General features: G+C 41.9%; 1 protein-coding gene and 1 long non-coding RNA gene across 7 annotated transcripts; one reads left to right on the top strand and one right to left on the bottom strand.

The window, feature by feature from the left end:
- The first annotated feature begins 842 nt into the window (after positions 1-842).
- On the top strand, positions 843-7918 carry LOC118310863. Of its 6 annotated transcripts, none has more exons than XR_004793850.2 (4): positions 843-1260; positions 1811-1911; positions 6518-6640; positions 6805-7182. It is a non-coding gene; the product is annotated as an uncharacterized LOC118310863 (long non-coding RNA). The 6 variants fall into 6 exon arrangements; XR_004793846.1 differs by lacking the exons at positions 843-1260; positions 1811-1911 and adding exons at positions 5743-5896; positions 7379-7918 and having other exon boundaries at positions 6805-7122; XR_007030734.1 differs by lacking the exons at positions 843-1260; positions 1811-1911 and adding exons at positions 5749-5896; positions 6153-6206.
- retreg1 (reticulophagy regulator 1) lies at positions 3454-18860 on the bottom strand. Its single transcript, XM_035634145.2, has 9 exons — positions 18581-18860; positions 17497-17603; positions 16436-16466; positions 8336-8453; positions 7778-7862; positions 7354-7476; positions 6835-6902; positions 6478-6601; positions 3454-5898 (listed from the first exon to the last, which is right to left on the bottom strand). Exons 1-9 carry the CDS (start codon positions 18784-18786, stop codon positions 5378-5380), a joined length of 1383 nt encoding a protein of 460 aa, XP_035490038.2. The 5' UTR covers positions 18787-18860; the 3' UTR covers positions 3454-5377.
- Between the last annotated feature and the right edge of the window lie 1327 nt (positions 18861-20187).

Here is a 20187-nt window from a genome sequence, read left to right as displayed (position 1 = left end):
ATGTATTTTCATTCAATAATTGGGATGCATGTGGATAAATATAAGTGGACAGTTTTGCTAACACACTGACTGTACTACATTTAACTCCTGACAGCTGTTCCACAGATTTACTCCTTTAACTGAAATACACTGATATTTTGCATTGGTCCTCACTTAGTGTTTATTGAATATACAAGTTTCTCTTTTTGTAAACAACTTTTGGATACTTTCTGGCAATTGAAGATTTTTCTCAACGATGTCTTTACATTTTAGAACCTTTAATTCAATAAAACAGAGTTTGTTGGTTCTCCGAAATTTTAACTTAAACTAAATGTTAGTTAATTAGAGTCAAACCAATTTTTAAAAAGTAATACCAATTCATTTTCCACTATATCCAAAAGTTGCTTCATATTCTCATCAGTACAAAATAAATTTGTATCATCAGCAAATAATATACATTTTTATACTTTGGAAAGTACATATTAATCTATTTATCTGGCTATAAACAAAAGCACGAGAAAAGGCCCCAGCCAGGATCCAGGATTTGTTAATTTGAAAAAAAATTATTGAAAAAAGTTCCATGGAAGCAGCAAATTACTACAACTTTAAAACATTAGCAACAATTTACATCTAAAATATACCTTCGTTTTTGAGTAACCCTAACCCGCTTAAAATGTGTATATCTACTAATTACAAATGAAATGTAATACTTGTGTGTATGAGTAAAATGTGTTTATATTTATTTATATAGTAAATATAAATAACTATATGTACAGTCCCTCATGAGTCATCAGTTTTACTTTGAAAGTTTTTAACCGGAAGTTCAGTGTTCATTGTCACTAACTTAATAGTGACTAGCACAATCGACACTTGTGGTAATTAACCACAAATGACGATTGTCTCCAATCGTTGATTTTTGTTTTAGAACTTTTGATGTAAACACGTTGACAAAAAAACGTCCTTTAGCCAACGTAGCTAAGCTAGCTGACTTCAACAGTGTTACATGTCCGGTGTTGCGAGGTTAGTTGGGCGCGTCGGTGGACAGAGTTCGGGTGGATTCTCCATGATTTGGATCTCTGATTATATTCAAAACTACAGTATATATATAAATATCTATTCAGAAAATGTATTAAGCGGAATACTGTACACACTACAGTCCTTCGTGGGTCATCAGTTTTACTTTGAAGGCTGTAACCGGAATTTCAGTGCTAATCATCACTCGCTTGCTAACGGCGATCTGTCGGAGACCCGCGGCAGTTTCGACACACCACGAGCTCTTCGGTAAGTCGTTTAAAATACAAGTAACATGTGACATGAGTATTTTTATCACCACAAGTGTCGATGGAGCTTTGTCTTTTTGTGAACTTTTGATTCAACACGTTGAAAAAAAAAAAAAAAAAAAAGTCGGGTCGCTAACGTAGCCGGCTAAGCTAGCTGACTTGAACGCTATGTGTTCCTGCGTTGCCAGGTTGGGTTTGGTCTTCCGCATAATTGCTTATTTTTATTTGTATTATATTATAAAATGACAATATATATTCAGTCACGCAGCACAACTGTGATATGACATCATTTAAAAAAATTCGATCTGGTGAAAGTAGATGAGTTACGTCACTACCCCAACCCACACACCTGCAGTTGACGCTGACGTCATCTCAAAGCGCCGGCGCGTTTTCCATGGCCGTTTGTCAATACCTTCAAGACCGTTGTTGAGAGTTCAACTCGGGTGAACGTTCTTCCGTTCACAACGGAATACATACTTCTGGTGCTGGTGGACATCAAAAATTGCACTTGGCAATTGCACGTTAACGCCCCCTCCGGACGTATTTACTAGTGGGGAAACTCTGAGATAAGTTTGAAACCGAGTTCCTGAGTTGGGGTGACCAGAACCTTTCAACATGGCGGAGGAGAAGAGGACAGATTCGCTAACGGATGGTACGTAATTCTTTACTTTTAACAGTGCTACAAGTATTAGCTGTTGCTTGTGTTCTTCATTTTAATCTGTAATCTATGTACACTAGTACAGACCGAAGCAATGTATCGTTTTTATTGTCGTTCTTAACGTAAATACGTCGTTTGTCTAATTCAATGTTAAGGTACTTTCTGTAAAGACAAGCAACATGGCAGCAATGCGCTTCCCGTACAATACAAGCAAAAGGTTAATGAAAAAAAATATGAACCATTTAATTCATCTGCAGAATTTTTTTTAAAGCGTCTTTATTAAGTCTTATACAGTTATTACAAGTGAGCTAAAAAGTGAACTGCCGCCACTACAAAGTCCTCGTAGGCTCTGACAAACAAACGCTTCTATTGTCGTCTTTACAGTTACGCTAGTAGTACAAGGTATTACATCATCAATTCAAGAAGATACATGATTAAAATCCAAGTCTGTTCATGTACAAAGCATGTTAAAGAAACGGTTCAGTCAATGAAGCCACAAATGATTCTTGACACAGCAGACGCCCCGACGCGGTTCATTGTTAAATAATAATAATTCTTTCAGTAATAACTCATTTAAACTTGACTTCCAGTGACATTTTGGATCTGGTGTCCTCATGGGTTCATTTAGTTCCGAGTGGCTGAGATTAAACAGGGACTCAAATCGGTACAGATCCCGTTTGCGTTGGGTAAAATCCGATTGGGCTGGTTCCTTTTTCCCCGCTGTGAGCGAGTGGATTTTAGCCAAATATCTATCAGCTTCGAACACATGGGCCGGCGCATCATTTCTCAGTGGAGAAGACGCCTTTCAAAGGGGGAAACAGAGATTGAACCGTGAAGTCTGGGGGAAATGACGTACAAATGGAGCACGATGTCGCTTCTCTCTAAATGACGCCACTGGCACGTGTCATTCTAGCTCCCATTAAGCGCATTAACTCTTGTGCAACCCATCTGAAACTTAAAGTAAAATACACAATATCAATGAAATTTGCACTGGATGTAAAATGTTGATGTTTAAATATATTTGTCTCAAATTGAGATTTTCCATGCATCTTTCTTTCCTTTGTGATTATCGTTCAAGTTGATGTTTGTAGAATTGTGGGTAATGTAGTTAGACGAATGAGTTCAGCATCAGAGTGAAATGATAGGGTAATGGTTGTGTTTTGGAACTGAAACCAATCAGTTGTAATATATAATGATATATAACTGTACATTTTTTAACTTGGTTTACCAAACTATCACGTCAGCTGTAAAATATACATTTTAAACTAAGCTGGTCTGTATAACGCCATATTGGGACACTGCCATGCTTGGCTCACAGCAAGGCATTTCCCACCTTTAGGGAAATCCATGATTTTCTATTTCGTCTCACTCCCAGCTTGTCAATTACAATTTTGAATATATTTCAATGAACACACCTGTGCTAAGCATTTATCAAAATGTAGTCATTGTATGTTTTATAACAAACCATATATTAGTTGTAAGTAGATTTAAGGACATTTAAACCGTATAAACCGAAAAACAAATGATTCATTTGTGTGACAGCAGAACAAACATTTCTTTATAATTTGAACTAATTATATATCAAGTACATTCACAGTGTTATTTGTTTTCAAAAGCCTTGAGATGTGGCTGAAAGCTCAGAAAGAATTTAAGCAATTTGATTTGCATATTTATTTGTAAAAACACAAAGTCATGGAGGGAATTGTGTCAGATATCGATTGGCGTCTACAGCAGCCAATAGCGCGTGATTTGCGTCACGCCCGCGCGGCCTTGTCGACAGTAACTTCTCACCACCACCTTCTCATACACCTGTGGATTTTAAAATTCCCGAAAGCTTTATGATTGGACGACAGAATGAGTTAACGCTTTTATGTGTAGATTTAGATGTAAAAATGCGATGATGTTGGTTTTATAACAAGAAATAAACGAATAATTAACACAGGATTCAAACTGGGAACATGGATTTTTTCATTTCATGGCGCATTTAAATAAAAAAAATTCCATGGTTGAGAGTGAATCTTCAAGCTCTGCATGAGTTTTAAACCTTGTGTAATTAATTTGTTGATTGTGTATAAGCAGTTAACAAATACGCTACGTAGTGCTATGCGAATAATCATTTTCTGTCTATAAGACGGTTGCTGCAGCATAGTTATGGTCGTTCACAAATACAGAAATACACATGTACAAATGCCCTTGTTTGCTTACAACCAAGTTATATTGTTGTTTCTATGCTGTTTATAAAAGCTGCAGGAAATATACGGATGTCACCACAGCAACTGAATAAAACCTGGAGCGGGATCTTAGTCCTCAGCCAATCAGCAACCTTTAATGCCGAGATCAAACCACACAATATATTTGAGTCAAATATGTGTCTGCTAACAAGCAGCTGTTTTTTCTGCGGCCTCGCCTCCTTTTACGTACTTCACGGAAGTTGAGAAAGACGAAGTGAGGCTGTCTCAGTCGAGTCATGTCGGAAACTTTCAGTTTCGATGATTGCCTTGTCGGACACAGTGACCTTAATAAAAGCAGATATGCCTTTATGCAACACACACACAAAAAGAAATCTTAATATGCAAAATGGGAGGCCAGAGACCAGCTGCAAATCTGCAAAGCTCCACACCGGAACAAAAAACATTATCCGCAGTTACTTCTAAAATGTTCCAGACCTGACCGATCCCACCAAGCTGATATAAGACTCTGATGGGTTTAAACAGAAGACTCATCAGATGTGCTCTGAGCTGGCTGCTGGCCAGTACGGGCAAAAGCTGACGTAGTGCACAACAGGGAACAAAATAACGTATCTATGTATTCAAAAACACAATGAATGAATAAACATGCAGCAGCCTCTATGTTTTCAGATGATTATTGTGACGCGTCTTCTCCCTCTCACACCAACTCAACCTCCACAGCATGGATATCTTTTTATCATTATTTATTTCTAAACAACAATAAAGGAATTTTAAGGTTCAGTGTGGGATTTAGTGCCATCTAGTGGTGTAAGCGGCATGTTGCACTTAACTGAATACCCCTTTCGTCACTCTCCCCTTCCAATCATGTAGGAGAGTTAACATAAATACGTGAAAGTTCCTCTCTATAGCCAGAGTTTGGTTTGTCTATTTCAGGTGATTATATAGTAATTAAAAGACTCATTATGAATATTATTCTCAATTTTCTATGAGCAACAGTGGCACCCAGTGCTCATTTTCGTCATTGCCGGTTCAAGGCCGTCAGCAGACTGATATTGTGCAGTCTGATCTAGGCATTAGTCTGATTTAAGCAACATCACTTCCACCAGAGGGAGGAGTTTTTAAATTGTTGATGTTAGGGCTACACGATAAAGATAAATGGAAACGTTTTCTCACAACCGCCAACAGTCTACTGTGACCTGAATGCCCCCATCTCCCCTCCACATGTCCTCTGTAACCCCTTCTTCTCCGCTGCTGAACGTACTCTTCATCAATCAGTGGCGTCGGAGGAGTTTGGTGAAGAATCCAGTCGAGGCAGACTCGTCGGTCTTGGACTGTGCCTCCTCTTTGAGCTGGGCCTTCTTCTCTCCCAGCCCCAGCTCCTCCTCCAGTTGCTCCAGCTCCGACTGGTCCAGTAGCTCAAAGTCCTCCACCTCGCTGTCCGACTCCTCGGCCAGCTCCAGAAGCCTAGTGGACTCACGGAGTCTTGACCGCTCTGGGTCGTTGCTCAACGCCGTGAAGCCGACTGCTGCTTCTATTCTCTCCTGGATTGCAGCTGTGACCGCAGCGGCGATGAAGTCTCCTGCCATCTGGTTGACCAATTCAAGGGCTTTGTCGGTGGGCTGGTCTTTGTGAGGAGGAAGTGTTTTCTTTGATTTGATCGACTGCTGGGTTTCAGTAGGCGGCAAGGGAAGGCCGAGGCTGAGGTCATCGTCGTCGCCATTGGTCGTCGTACCGTTGTCAAGAGAAGGGAATTCTTGGAGGCCACCAGTGAACGCTTCCTCTCTGTCGAGGTCTGTGAGGTGGAGTTAAAGAGAGTTGTCATGATGTTAATAGGAAACAAGCACTCAAGTGTTTCTCCCTTCATTTCTGGAAATTTCTAACTTGCATTCAATGTAATCAATAATATACTGTATTCTGTTATTCATACTGTGAAATGAATGGAAAGAAAATGGAAACGGAGAGCAGGAACATTGGTGATCCTTTGACTCGTCATGTTTGGAGTTTGTCAACACTCAGAGTAAATTCAATTCCCTTCTCTACAAATAGGACAAACAAGCAAAGCTAAATACTTCAGCCGTCAAAAAGGTTTAAAAAATGAAGGTGAGGTGCAGTGCAAACATTGCCAGGTAAAGCTAGCACACCCTAAGTGTACTGCAACTTAAAGTCATGTAAGAGTTTACTCTCTCTATCTTGTTTACTGGTGATTATTGAAGTGTTGTGTTTTACTGTAATGACCCAAAGCACCATTCCAGAGGTCCTACATCTTTACTTTAACCAAGTTTTTTTCCAGTTTGGAATTTATAAAGTACATCTATCCATCCAATCACCGTGTCTGCATGTTGCATGCCCGGTGTAGTGATGACAAACGTACCCTCTGAGTTCTCAGTCTGTGGCGTGTGTCCTTCGGACAGGTTGAAAGTGCCGTTGTCCGTCCACGTCACATCAGACACTTCTGTGTCCGATACGGACATTTCCTTACACGCTGCGGAGTCGAGCTGTAGAGCGGGAAACAAACACACACGGAGATGTAAGAAGTAAGTGGAGCTTTGCTTTCTAGGCTTATATCTTTAGGAAGTAGTGTCACAGCAGTCGAATCCAAATCACGTTGCTGCATAAAACTTATTCGTAAAAACTCTAGAGAGACTCTCAGGAGACTCTTGAGGGAAGCACAGTGTAATGTTATGTCATGTGTCAACAGAGGCCTGATTAGATAGAGATGACATCCAACCTTGGGAAACATGGAGGACAGGTCCGACTCGATGCCCATCTCAGTCTGAGCCTGCACGATTCTCTTCTCTGGAAGAAGGAAAACAGATGAGACTGATTTCGCTTTCGAGTCCTCTAGTTAGCACATTTAGAGGAAAATGGAACGCTTCTAAGTGCCCAACAGGAAAAGGCAACAGGAAGCAGTTGAGTTCATCTGATGGCCGCCTTCTGCTGTCAGGTGCTCCACACATTGACAAAAAAATTGGAAAAAATTGCCAACTTCCTCTTGGGTTTACGTCATGGCACCAGGGTAGTTTTTTTAAAGTCTTGGAATGATACATTCTTTATTTTTCTCTTTCTCCAAATAAATAGGAACATATATGTATATCATACATAAAAAAGGGCATATGTCCAAACACTGTCCGACTGACGGCTATTTATAAAGTGCATAGCAGAAAAAATGGGCATTTTTTACCATCAATGCAAAAGAAGAAAAACATAGATATAACATATTGATATATGTTTAATAGGTTATATTCACCATGGTTCGCTTTGATTTTCTGAAGGAACTCCCCAATGCCAAAGTCCAGCTTCTGCAGAACTGGCTCCAGCCACAAACCAACCTCATGAGATGAAATCAGAGGCCACAGGAAGACGCCCAGCACTGCAGACAGACGTCAAGAGAGGAAATGGAAAACTATAAATATACCAACCATTTTAAAAAAACAAAAAAACCAGCACAGAGTCATATGAACTTTATTTGCAGAATCGAGATTGGTAACCATGTTGGGATACAGTATTCCAAAATAGTCACATGCACCTTTTAAACCCGTCTTGTCAATTAATTAATTGCTTTGATATCTCTCATCACTGCTATGCTGATGACACAAATATTTAATATCGCTCATGACTATGAATCTAGATATGATAAATACAAGTCATTTCCAAAACTTGAGGCAACTCACCTAGAACATAGGAGATAACAATCCCTGGAATGTAGCGTCCTAAGACGGCAAAGAAGGTGCACAAACTGCAAACCAGCAGGCAAAACTAGAGGAGAAAGAAAGGCCAGGACATGGAAAACCACTTAAAACATTTATACTGATGTCGTCATTTTCTACTCTCAATTACAGTGGATTTGATAGAGTGAGTCCCAGTTACTTTCCTAGGAAAAGTTCCACATTTAAGAAAAAACACTTGCCAAATTCCAAATTGTTAATTGCTTGTTAACATTGCTGTTTGTGCAAACAATTTTTTAAAAATCTCCCCGACCTGCCACCACCACCAGTCTTTATGCTAAGCTAAGCTAAATCAACATATAACCTTACATTATTTGACTTTTTCTAACTCTAACAATTAACAATTCAATTACGGCCATTTAGAGGCGATTAAAGAAGATTCACCAATGTTTTGAGAACATCCCTTTTACACTTTGCATTATGATTTGAATCTGAAACAACATTCACCAGCTGCATGGAATAATTCTGGGTTATTACGGGGCCCTTCAGCCGCCTCTGCCTCACCTTGCCTGGGTTTTGCTGTTTGAAAGCCGAAGTCTCCTGGAGGAAGAGTTTGAGGGAGTCGCTGAGCTGAGGGCCAGTCCCAGACCGGCTGTCCTGGCCTGAGTCAATGATCTCCCAGCTGCAGGGAAACAAGGACAGAGGCCATGTCAGTCTTCTTTAAGGTGACCCAGCTGGACACTGTATGCTGTCGCTCGTTGGCCTGCTAGTGTGCTGCTTTACTTGAATGTCAACAATAGTAGTTGTGCTGAGAATAAAGTCAAACTATATCAGAGGAAGATATTAATTTTTTTTGGCATTTTGAGAATACATTTAAAATTTCAGGGGGGAGTTAAAATACTATTTTGTGAATGAAGGCGAAATATCAAATCCAGTTAGACCAGACAGTTGTGCGACTGTCAGTCTGAAGAGCTGCATCGTATCAATAACGTAAGGTCTATTAAAATTGTATCAACAGTTAACTTGACTGAGAAAGGGATTGAAGAGGCTAATTTGGAGGCTTAGAATTCAGCTTAGGTTGAGGGTCATTGATGGAATTTCCTGCATGAAAAAAAGACCAAATGTCTATATGTCTAAATAAGAAGGCTACGATCAAACTTGCAAGATGACCAAAACAGGCAGGCGGAATATGAAAAAGCTTTCCGTGCTGTGACACTGCCGGGAATTCTGGGCCACCTGGTGAGCGCGGTACAAAACTCTACCTTCCTGCTTGGGGGGCCTCCCGAAAAATAATCCCTCCCCTGTTTTAAACTACTCTCCGCCCACGTGGTCGATCTGTCCACAATAAACAGCTATAAACGCCTCGTGTGTAGGTAATGTGCGATAAATAGATGCGAGTGTGAGGCAGCCAAAGTCCTACTTCCTCTCTGTTCCACTAGCTTCACCAGCCCGAACACAGCGACAAAGATTCAAACATTCAAGAACAAAACAGAACCCATTGTGTTATGAACATAAAATCAAATTTCAACTGCTGTTTGTTGACACCAATCAAACCAACATCGTCACGGTGGGTCAGGTAACCGCCCCAACAAGGTTCATCGGATTAAATGACAATGTACTAAATATAAGCCCGATGAAGGATGGAAACTCCATGTCCTGTGGAAGCAGCTGGTGTGAAATCACCATGGAGATCTGGTTACTACAACACAGCAGTGAGGTTCCTCGGCAAACTGGAAATGGTATGATTGTGGTCTTTTAAGGGGTGAGACGAGTGCAACAAGATGTGATTGTTTGAAAGAACAGATACTTTGAAATGAGATATCTACCATTTTAGAACAGGGTCACCGGGTAAACTCTGTTCTTATTGCTTTACGCAGGTTTTTGCGTCCATGCGTAAAAGTGCCGTGGGTTGATAGGTTTATAATTTTTTGGTTTCCTTCACCCTGCCCTCCCCCCGAAAGAGAGTGATCATGGAACAAGAGAAGTATTCTCACTTCCAGGAGGAGATGTGATTTATCCTGGTGTTTTCTAACACATTCCACATTAATCCCTCTCGGAGCCAGCTGTTGAGGAGAAGTTTAGGCATTTAAAAGTGGTGCAAATTAGCATTTGCCCACGGCTTTCTGCTAATCCTGTTTATCCATTTTTTTCTCCCCATGTCTACAGCTGTTCCACTCCACATTCACTTTTACCTCACACAAGGGACATTCAACTTTTTTTGGACTACAGAGCCACATATTGCCACAACAACAGAAGTAAAGATAAAAATTATTTTACTTAAAACTAGCATGGCTCTCTGTAGAGTCCCCTTATGAAACCACATTACGTTACCGTATTTCTTTAAGATCCATGAATTATTTCCTATATAATTGGTGAAAATGTCTCTCCATCTCGCCATTTTTAAGAAAGTGATTAAAAGAATAAATCCTAAATCCACCCCTTTCTCCACATATGCGCCAAAATTGGCCCATGTTCCATCCATTCATTTCATGGAAATCTGTTCAACAAACAGACACGGGAAAAAAACATACGTAAGTTATTGGTTGATTGACTCTGATTGGATGTCGATAGTGGAGGTGAAGTAGAATCAAATGCCAGTTTGTAAAATGAAGCTGATTCATTTTTTACATCCTGTCAAGTGCTGATTAAAGACAAGTTTTCTCTCTCCTCTCTTCCCAACCGGTCGAGGCAGATGTTTCGAGTCCAGTTCTGTTCAGAGATTCCGTCCTGTTAAAGTTGGACGTTGAGTTTTTTTCTCCTCAACAGTCGCCAAGTTTCTCTGTGACATTGTGAGGTGTCGACCTCACTTTGTAAAGAGCCTTGAGATAATGTATGTTGATAATGCTGTAAACTCATGGTGGACAGTTTGGACAGAGTCTAAAAACTAAATTTACTGACTTAAAACACTGGTGATCAGCTTCAATCCACAAACACCTGCACAGGTGGACGCCACATCAGGTCAACTATAGTGTCTCCCCCTACAACCAAATCAAACCCCCCCCCGCCTCATCATGCACCAAGACACGAGAGGCTGCCAGGAGCTACAGTATCTCGTATACAGCCCCCCACCTGACACAAACATCCAGCCTCGTCTCAAGTAGCCCTTATGACGAAAGGTCAGCCCGCCGCCCCCCACTCGACTTCCAGTCACACGCCACCGTGGGAGGCTGGTTTCCAGGGAAACATGATGGGTCGGACATGTGACAGCGATACTGTGAAGCAGCGATGGATAAGCGTTTCTCTGTTCCACGAAAGACAGACAAGTCCCTGGAAAGAGATGCAATCTTCTTGGACGTGAAAGCACCGTCAAGTTTCACCATATCTCCAATCAGCTGTTTGCTTCCGGTAATTTCTCTTCACAGGTCTGGACTTGCTGTTTTTTCCCTCTCCCCTCTCATGTGGAGACTGTTGTCTTGGTAGACCCTCGACATAGTCCGAGTCCACCTTGTCCTTTATGTGTGTTTTCAATTTCTGAAACTTGGAGGAGAAAATGACACTAATTTTTCACCATCCATCAGTAGTAGATCTGCGTGGTGCTTCAACCAACAGTTCAGTTTTGGAGTTGACCATCCTCCATCAAATTTATAACATGACCACGCTCTGCTGAATGAGGAACAAAAGCAGCTGTCAAGAGCTTTGGGTTAAACATTTTCAAAACACATCCCCGACAACCAGCAGCAGCAACCGTGCGTCCAACAAGATGTAGATTGCTTTTCGACAATTCATCCCATAGGCTGGATTTACATTTCTCCCTGATCATCCACATTCACAGAAGTTTTCGGTTTCACGTTCTATCCAGAGGCATTCGCACAACTTCAGAATCCTAACTAAGACACGTGGGTTGCAAATCGCAACATCTTTCTGACCTGTCACATGCTGTATGAGTTCCCACCAACACTTTGGGTAGTTGGCAGCAAATATATCGCATTTCATTACTCCAGATTGTTACAGACCACCGCTGACCAGCAACACCCACGGGTGAAAAGACCAGTCATTAATCAGACAGGAAAATATCCAACTCTCAACTTGACAACAACCACGTCAGAGGAATCCAGACGGGGAAGGAGGCCATCGGCACAGCGCGAGCAGCTGTCGGGCAGATATCACTTTTTACTCGGTAATCTCTGAAACAACACCGGCAGCGGCACGTCGGAGCCTCTAACGAACCCGGTGACGTCGCTTTAAAAATAGAATGAGCCAAACAATGCGAGGAATGGCGGCGAAAACATCACGCTCTTCACTTTGGGATGAGGGTGGGGGGTGTAAATATGTTTACCTACCTGTCCATGTAGGTATATACCACGGACGCCTTCACTCTGATGCAACTAATACCTGTTTATGGTCTGTGTACAGTTACATAGACAGCAGGCATTAATGGAGGGAGAAAGCAGAGTCCCGGCTGATCGGGTTTACAGTTGATGCCGGTCTGCATGTGTCTGTGCAAGACACGCAGCCAAAAGCTACAAGTAATATAAGACGCCAGAGTTATGGACGGGATGTGGAGCGATGACCCAACGTTAGTCGCTGCTTTCCAAGTAGATTTGTGCCGTGTCGTCCACGTTGTTGATCTTATTTCTTGATTGACGGGATTGTTCTGGGGTGAACCAACCTCCCATGTCATGGGTTTAGGTCATAAAGTACGTACGTTAACACAAGGCCAAACAAAAACAAGATCATACAGCAGTCCGCAATGTGACACAATCAATGTTAAAAGAGCCTCAAAGGTTCAGTTCACCCAAATCACCAAAAATAAATAAATTCTCACTTACTACTACTCTTCGCAAGGCTTTGGTTAAAAGTTAATGGTTTCTGTTGACTTTCTCAAAAATTATAATTCTTTACGCATGAAATTAACGCATTTACAAATTAATTTCTGTTCACTTCCCACTGTTTTCAGGTGGAAGAAATCTCAGGGACAAATTTAACCAAAACTGTCCACATTCGGGTGAGCCGACCACTTTGAGGACACAAAAAAAGAAGAAGTCCCCTCTAGTTTTCTTCTCCAGAACTCACACAACTCCAGTCCCACGATCTTCAGGAGACATCTCAAGAGCTTCGGGTGACTTCAGAATAAGATGATACTATCAAAGTCAGCCAAACGCTGGATGGTCCAGATTATATTTTTGCGAGGAGGGAAGGAAGAAACAGCTATGACTTGTCTTTTCCCAACGGTAAAGAACGTCGGAGTGAACTCGCTCGGTGGAGGGGGAACCAGCCAAGTTCAGGTTTGACGTGCCACACGGTGCAAGAGCCGCTTGTGTTTATCCTCAATGAAGACCCCCGGGTTGGAGTATTTCAAGCAGCCTTGCCTAAAAATAACCTGGTCACACATACATTCCATCCAGGCGGCCGTCAGGAGGACAGGCGGGATGGGGTTAAGGAGGGTAGAAACGGCAACTCCCTCCACCAACCTCCCCAACCACGCCTCCTCTTGTGTCAGGGAAACAGCATGGACAGACAGACGAGCTGGGACATGTGCGTCGCACATGCTGACGCAGTGTTGTCCGTACGTGGATGACACGTGTTTTCCACATACAGACTTTTACCCAGGAAGGAGAAAGTGTGACATTTTGGGAAAGAAGCTCACTTGGCGAGAGTCAGATGTGAAACTTTTTATTGCTACTCGTGGTCGTGGTGACGTCATGATGACGTCATTCCTCCCATATGATCACAAATGATTTTTTAATCTATGTGAGCTTTAGTTCGTGTCTATAGGCCTATAGGATGCCGGGAGGACTGGATCATGCATTTACAGCTATGAATGATAATTGTCTCACGTCTCTTATCATAAATGACGATCAGATATTGGGGGGCAATCCGTCCATGATCACTATAAGCTTTCAATCGTTTCTCCAGCACCAGACCCGGTTAATCATCTGGTGATCCCCTCCTGAGTAATATCCCCACAGTCCCAATTTGCGGGAAATTCGTCTTTACATTGTTGAGTTATTTCGTGCTACGCCAGCGAGCAGAATAAATGTCACATGGTTCGTAATGTTTTTTATATTCACCTAATGATGTAAAAAGTGTGTGACTTCATCACATCACTTGACAGTGATGAAGCGCTTGTGGTTGGTGTGTTGTGTTGTTTTCCATCACTCGTGTCCAATCGTAGGGTTCACTCTGAAACACGCCCACTCCCGAGTCGAGGGATCCAATTGGCTCGGCTGCTTCATGTCACACGGCTCGGGTCAGTTCCGGCCGGTGAGAAGCAGCTGAGTCACACACACACACAAACACTCATCATCCACACACTGCGCTCGGGTTTCACAACTCTTAAGACACTTTGTGTTTGTTGTGGGAACAAACAGCAGCAGCAGCACAAAGTGTTTCCACGAATCCAGTGTCACAACAACACAGAACACGGAGACACGTGACGTCCGACCATGTTTACTAGCATGACAATTAGATGTTCCAAATATCCACCATTAAAGATGGTCATGCCCTGTATACTTTTTAATAATTCAGTGGATAGTAAATCCTTGCAAGTGACAACATGGTGACAACAAGAAGGGGCAATGTTGACATCCCAGCTGTCAGCTCGCATTGTGGGTCAGCGGCTATTCTCTCAGCTCTGAGCCTCATGTGCAATTACCCACCAGCCACCTCTGACAGACGCCAGCAGGTGACAACGACAAAATCCCACCCTGCTGGTCAAATGTCACATGAGACAGACGGGGAGATCGACACAGGGTGACAACCAGAGCTAGGTATGCAAATCAGGTACGAACGAACCTGTAAAGAATCCAACGGTTTTCCAACAACCAGACAAATGGAGGATTTGGAAGAGTCGAGGAGATGCATCGGCCGAGGGATTCAGATCATAGACCGTGTTATAAAGATGAATGACATGACAGTTCACGCACACAGGGATCGCCCCCTGGTGGCCGGCTACAGTATAGGTCATAAGTGTTTATGAACAGTATATCATGATATGTATTTCTTTATGATAACAATTGCCTACTTAAGGTTTATGAGCTGTCTGTTGTGTTCTGTATTCTGTGATAATGTCAATAAAGAAAACTTTAACACATTTTTATTTAGAAATGAATAAAAGCCTAAAATCTGGAAGAGTCTGGCTTTTTTTTCTTTATTTTCAAACAGCTGCAACATGCCTGAGCCAAATTCAATCAAAGTTCAATTCAATTTTGACTATTTGCTGGATTATGACAAGCTTCTACTTACCATGTTTACTGAATACAGTTTCAGTTCTCCGCAAAAAAGGTCACAAGCTCGTAGTTAGAGTCAGTTATTTAAGGGGCAGCGACCCATGGGTTCTGTTTAATCCAATGATTATCGTGCACCTAGAGCTCAAAGTGATGTCGTCCATCTTCTTACTTAAAGCTACAGTGTAATATTTAGAAGAACTTATTCACAGAACTGGAATATATTGTCCATAACTATGTTCATATAGGAGTTAAATATAGTTCCATGAGGTGGACCGACCTCCGTGTGAGTCTCCATGTTTCTATGTCGTGTTGAATACGGTTGTTGAACTAAACGGTCGCGTTCACGTTGAATTTGAATTCCGACACTGCCGGAAACCGGAAATGGAATCAAGCGTGCGCCACCATAAAGTGTCCCCTGTCGGTCGCTCAGTTGGTTGCGGTTTGCATTTTTACCACCAGATGCCGCCAAAAAATTACGAAAACTACACACTGGGGTTTTAAAACAGTAAAAAAAACAACCAAACTTCTTCAGTTTACATATTTATTTACAATCAATCGACAAATCCGCTTATGATTTTAAAAAGAACCCAACGTAAACACTTTGTGTATCACAAGGTGAGCATCTGACTTGTGTCTGGGAACTGTCCCGTTCAGTGTTTGTGGACAGATGTGAGCAGTGAGATTAGATCAGACAGTCATGTGTGATGAATCAGCTCTGGTCAGAACTCAGGATGAGGCAGACTCTACAGAAAGACGTGGTTCACTTTAAAGTCAACGTCACCGGTATGTGGCAGATACATTTGATCGGAGTTTGAACCGTTGGCAAAATAGTCTCATTGCTCATACTGACCAAGAGCGGGCGGAGTCGCAGAACAACAGCTTTATTGTTCAGTCTGTTTGATTGTTGTGGTTTATTTCAGTAGGATTAGGTTTTGTTTTTTTTAAAAACACAGAACAGATTTCCACAAAACCTGGTGGACGGATGGAACACGGGGCCAAGAAAGAACCCATTTAATCCCTTAATGTGGACCCGGACAAAGGTTGTTTTTTCAAGATTATATTTCCTGGATCTTGATGAAAAAAAAAAAAGACATATTTAGGGGACTGATATCTACGAGTTAACTGTTGGGTGTTGCCTGGTCAGAGTCGCCTCGCAGCAGGAGAGTCCTTGGTTCTGGCGTCCCGTCCAGGGTGAACCCGGGCTCACACCAGGACCTGGTTCATAGCCTTTCGACGAACTCGCTCACTCACGACTGCACCGACCTGAACACCACCGCTCTGCCAGAACCCTGTTTCAACCCGTGGCCCGATTGTTGTTGTGTCCGAATATGCCGGGATCATCGTGCTCTCTTCAGGTACCTGCCCCCCCCCCCCCCCCCCCCCCCCTCCCACCACCCCCTGGTCTCGCCTACTGTAATCAGACTCCAGCTTTCAGAGCCGCCTCTCAGTTATGATTTCAGAATTAAAAGATGCAGATGCACGTCGGGGGTCCTACCTTGCAGTCATGCTGCGCCACGAGTGAGCTCCTGCGGAGGAGGAGACATCTATTATTCATCATCATCACTGAGCGACTAGCGCCACTAGAAAATGCCACAATCACGAAAGTGAAGTGGGCAGTAAATATAAAATAAAACTTCTTTTTGTATTATTGGCACATTTTCCCAAAATTGCAAAGGCACAGTTACACTTCTCATTCGGACAGTTTAACACAATAATCAAGAATTTAAAATGTCTTTATCTCAAATTGTAACGACATTTTTGTGTTTTTTCCATGTTTTTCTAATTCAAATCAAAGACGCCTGAAATGTTACAGCGACTGACACAAAAATGGGACTGTTGCTCATTAAGGCTTCAGATACTTGACTCACTTCCTGATATTCAACTCAATTGCAGCTGATTGCAAACGTCAGGATGTGGCTTTTTTTAACATTTGGGGAAAGAAGCATCAATCCATTTTCTATACCGCGTACTGTTTGAGGATAACGGGATAAGGGGCAGGGCTGGAGCCAAGCGCTGACATACAGAGACAAACAACCATCCGCTCATTACTGGCAATTTAAAATCACCAATTTTTTATAAAAGATAATAAAGAACTAGATGAAATAAAAAGGCACGGCTGTGTCTCCTCCTCGCCTCGGCCTCGTCCTTCCTGCACTCCTCAGGCTGATGAGTCACCATCACATCAGCTGGAAATCTGAGCTGGACTCTCATCGGACAAACCTCAACCGCTGCCAGCGTTGTGCAGTCGGAGGTTATTTTCATAACCGATTGATGATCAACGAATCAATCGCACAGGACATCGCCAAAAAGACAGCACGCTGACTTGTGTGTTAACAGTCCAAGACGTCATAAAACACATCACGTTCTGAAAAGATTGTGGATTAGGGTTAAAATAAGTATTCAATCGAGTTAGACAAACGTTGTGTTCATGGTCTCATCTCCTCTGCTCCTGTCATAACCACTACGGCCACTAGAGGTCGGTCCAACAATAAATCACAACTGTGGGTCCTATCGACGGCATACATGTTGGATATGAATCTTTTTTTTTCACGTTACCTGTGTATCTGGACCAAGCGACATCTCTGACGGTCACCGTGACGACCAGCACAGCCAGCAGCACGGCCACGAGGCCGTAGGCTCGGAAAGAGCAGAAGGCCACGAACCTATAGAAAGAGATCAAGTATTCGATTATTATTTTTAAATTATTATTAAATATTAAAAAATATATATATATATATATATAATGTATGTAGGGAAATATAGTGCACAGAAAAAATAACTTCATATACTAAATATATAAATACGGATTAAGAAAACTAATAAGCATATATATATATATGTATATATATATATATATATATATGTATATATATATATATATATACATATATATATAAACATACAAAAATACAACATTTTCATAAATGTAAAAAAGATTATTCAGATAGTTTTGTTGACAGACATTTCTTAAGGGGGTATTGAGTAACATATCAATATTCATTATTAGTTAACATTATGAATTATTATGAATTATATTAAGTATTCAATTTTGTTCTTATTATTATACTTAATATTTCTCCACTATTGTGTTGTTTCATTTCTAGGCATATGTAGGAAAATATAATGCATAGAATATATAACTTCATATACTGAATAAATTAAAAAAATTAAGAATCTAACAGTTATGGGGATTTAGACATTATCCTCATATTCTATGTTATGTATGTTTGAGGCAGCGAGTCATTAGAGAGACTTTGGAATATATATAAATATGGTGACTTGATCATAAATAACTATAAATAAAAATGACAAAAACAACCAAATAAATAGAACTTGAATTAAACATTTGACCTAAAATGTAAAAACATAAATGCACATTTAAGGGCTCATATCAGTCCGCCGATAATATCGGTCAGGCTCTAACTCTAATACATATATATATATATGTATATATAAAAAGATTGTTGTTAAAAACTTAAGGGAAGAGCCAAAGCCTTTATCCTAAAGACCTGAAGTCACAAGAGTGTCAGGTTATTGTTTTGTTGTTGTTTTTAAAAAAGGATTAAAATGAAAATTGCCACTCCATCAGATCATATGAGGGAGTGTGTCTCGTGTCGCCTCCCTGCGTCACGGTTCCTACCACAACACCGCGTTGGCTGCGGCGAACAGGGCGCAGGTCCGGCGCGGTCTCTGCCTCCAGTCCACCAGGCCGCCGACACGACTCGCTGCGCGGCCGGGGGCCGTCTGCCCCTCGCGGGGCTCCGGGCCCGGCGGTGCTGGCGGGGGCCCGGCGTCTGGTGGCCCCCCGCCGCCGCCCGCGGTTCCTGCTTCCCGGCTCAGCAGCATCTCGAACGCCCGGCGACCCTCCGCTCCTCCGGCGAAGATCGGTGTCAAGTCTCCGGCCGGTCGCGATGGTGTTTCCGGTGATCCGTTTTTCAAAATAAAGGTCGCTTCGAGAACCGTGATATGAATGATATGATTTTGAGAGGTATATATATATATATATATGTAAAAAAATGTTTTGTACACCTGTTGCTGTTATTAATAGACATGTATGATAATATACATATGATAAATTTGACACCACCTGACGACGTGGTTTTCGTGAACTGCCATTCTGGAGCCTCGGGATTAGCATTTTGACCAGCACCATCAAAATGCATGTACGTCCACCGGTCTGCCGATTGGACGATACCAGCTGTCAATCACAGTGTATCAAGCCACCCCACTCCCCGGTGTATACTCGTCTATTTGACTGTAAATTAACCATAATGTACAAAGTGAACATCATGTGTTGGAGAAGACTTGGAACTAGAGATTGAACCATAAACTCCTCAGGAAAATGTTTACTGACGTTATGAATCAAGTGAGAAGTAATTTTACTCATAGACCTCAACAGAAACAACCGGTGGAGTCGCCCTCTTCTGGTCATTACAGAGAATACAGGTTCCAGGCATTTCTGCATTTGCTTCATTTTCCGAACCCGGTGACTAGGTTCCATTTTTATAGACAATCAATGGCAGTGACTCAATAGTAGGCGTTTTTTGGAGGGCTTATTACAATTAGACAGTCGCATATAATTGTTTCCAACGACACCCATGGGTGTGGATTTCATTTCACCAACTGTAATGGTACTTTAATCCTCACTTTATACCTTTACTGTGAAAATCTCAGATGCAGTGCACATTTACTGTGACGTCATTTGTTTGTGTCACACAGTGTTGTATCACCGTGTTAAATTGTGTTCCTGTAAAATACAAAAAGGAGGGTGAAATTACAGCGGAGTGATAAGACACACAATCTGGTACCAGCAAAGATTTCTGACATAAAGCTTAACAATGTGGGTCGGAGCGTCGGGGTGTGTGACACTGGGCCTTGAACTGGAACTGCTCCTCCTCCTAGTGTCATAAGCCCAGAAGACGTCACTGAGATGGAACTCGCCGAGACAGAGCTCCAAATCACCGAAATACAAATTATCACATGACTATGTGGTTGACTATGGAGTTATTCAACAGAACTCCAGCGGTTGTTTTACTGGGTTTCTCTTGATGTTAAAGCCCCAGTGTCAGAGGCATCCAGTGGCATCTGATGGTAAAGTTGCAAACTGCAACCGACAGGGGACACTTTATGGCGGTGCACCGCTGATTCCATTTCCAGTTTCCGGCAGCTTCTGAAAATTCAACGTGAAGGCGACGTGTTCTGGACGTTTAGTTCAACAAGCGTATTCAACACGACGTAGAAACATGG

This window comes from Scophthalmus maximus, chromosome 5 (genome assembly GCF_022379125.1).
Source record: "Scophthalmus maximus strain ysfricsl-2021 chromosome 5, ASM2237912v1, whole genome shotgun sequence".
Classification (NCBI taxonomy): Eukaryota; Metazoa; Chordata; class Actinopteri; order Pleuronectiformes; family Scophthalmidae; genus Scophthalmus; species Scophthalmus maximus.
Note: the sequence above shows the minus strand (reverse complement) of the source record. Positions and strands in the feature narration are given on the sequence as shown.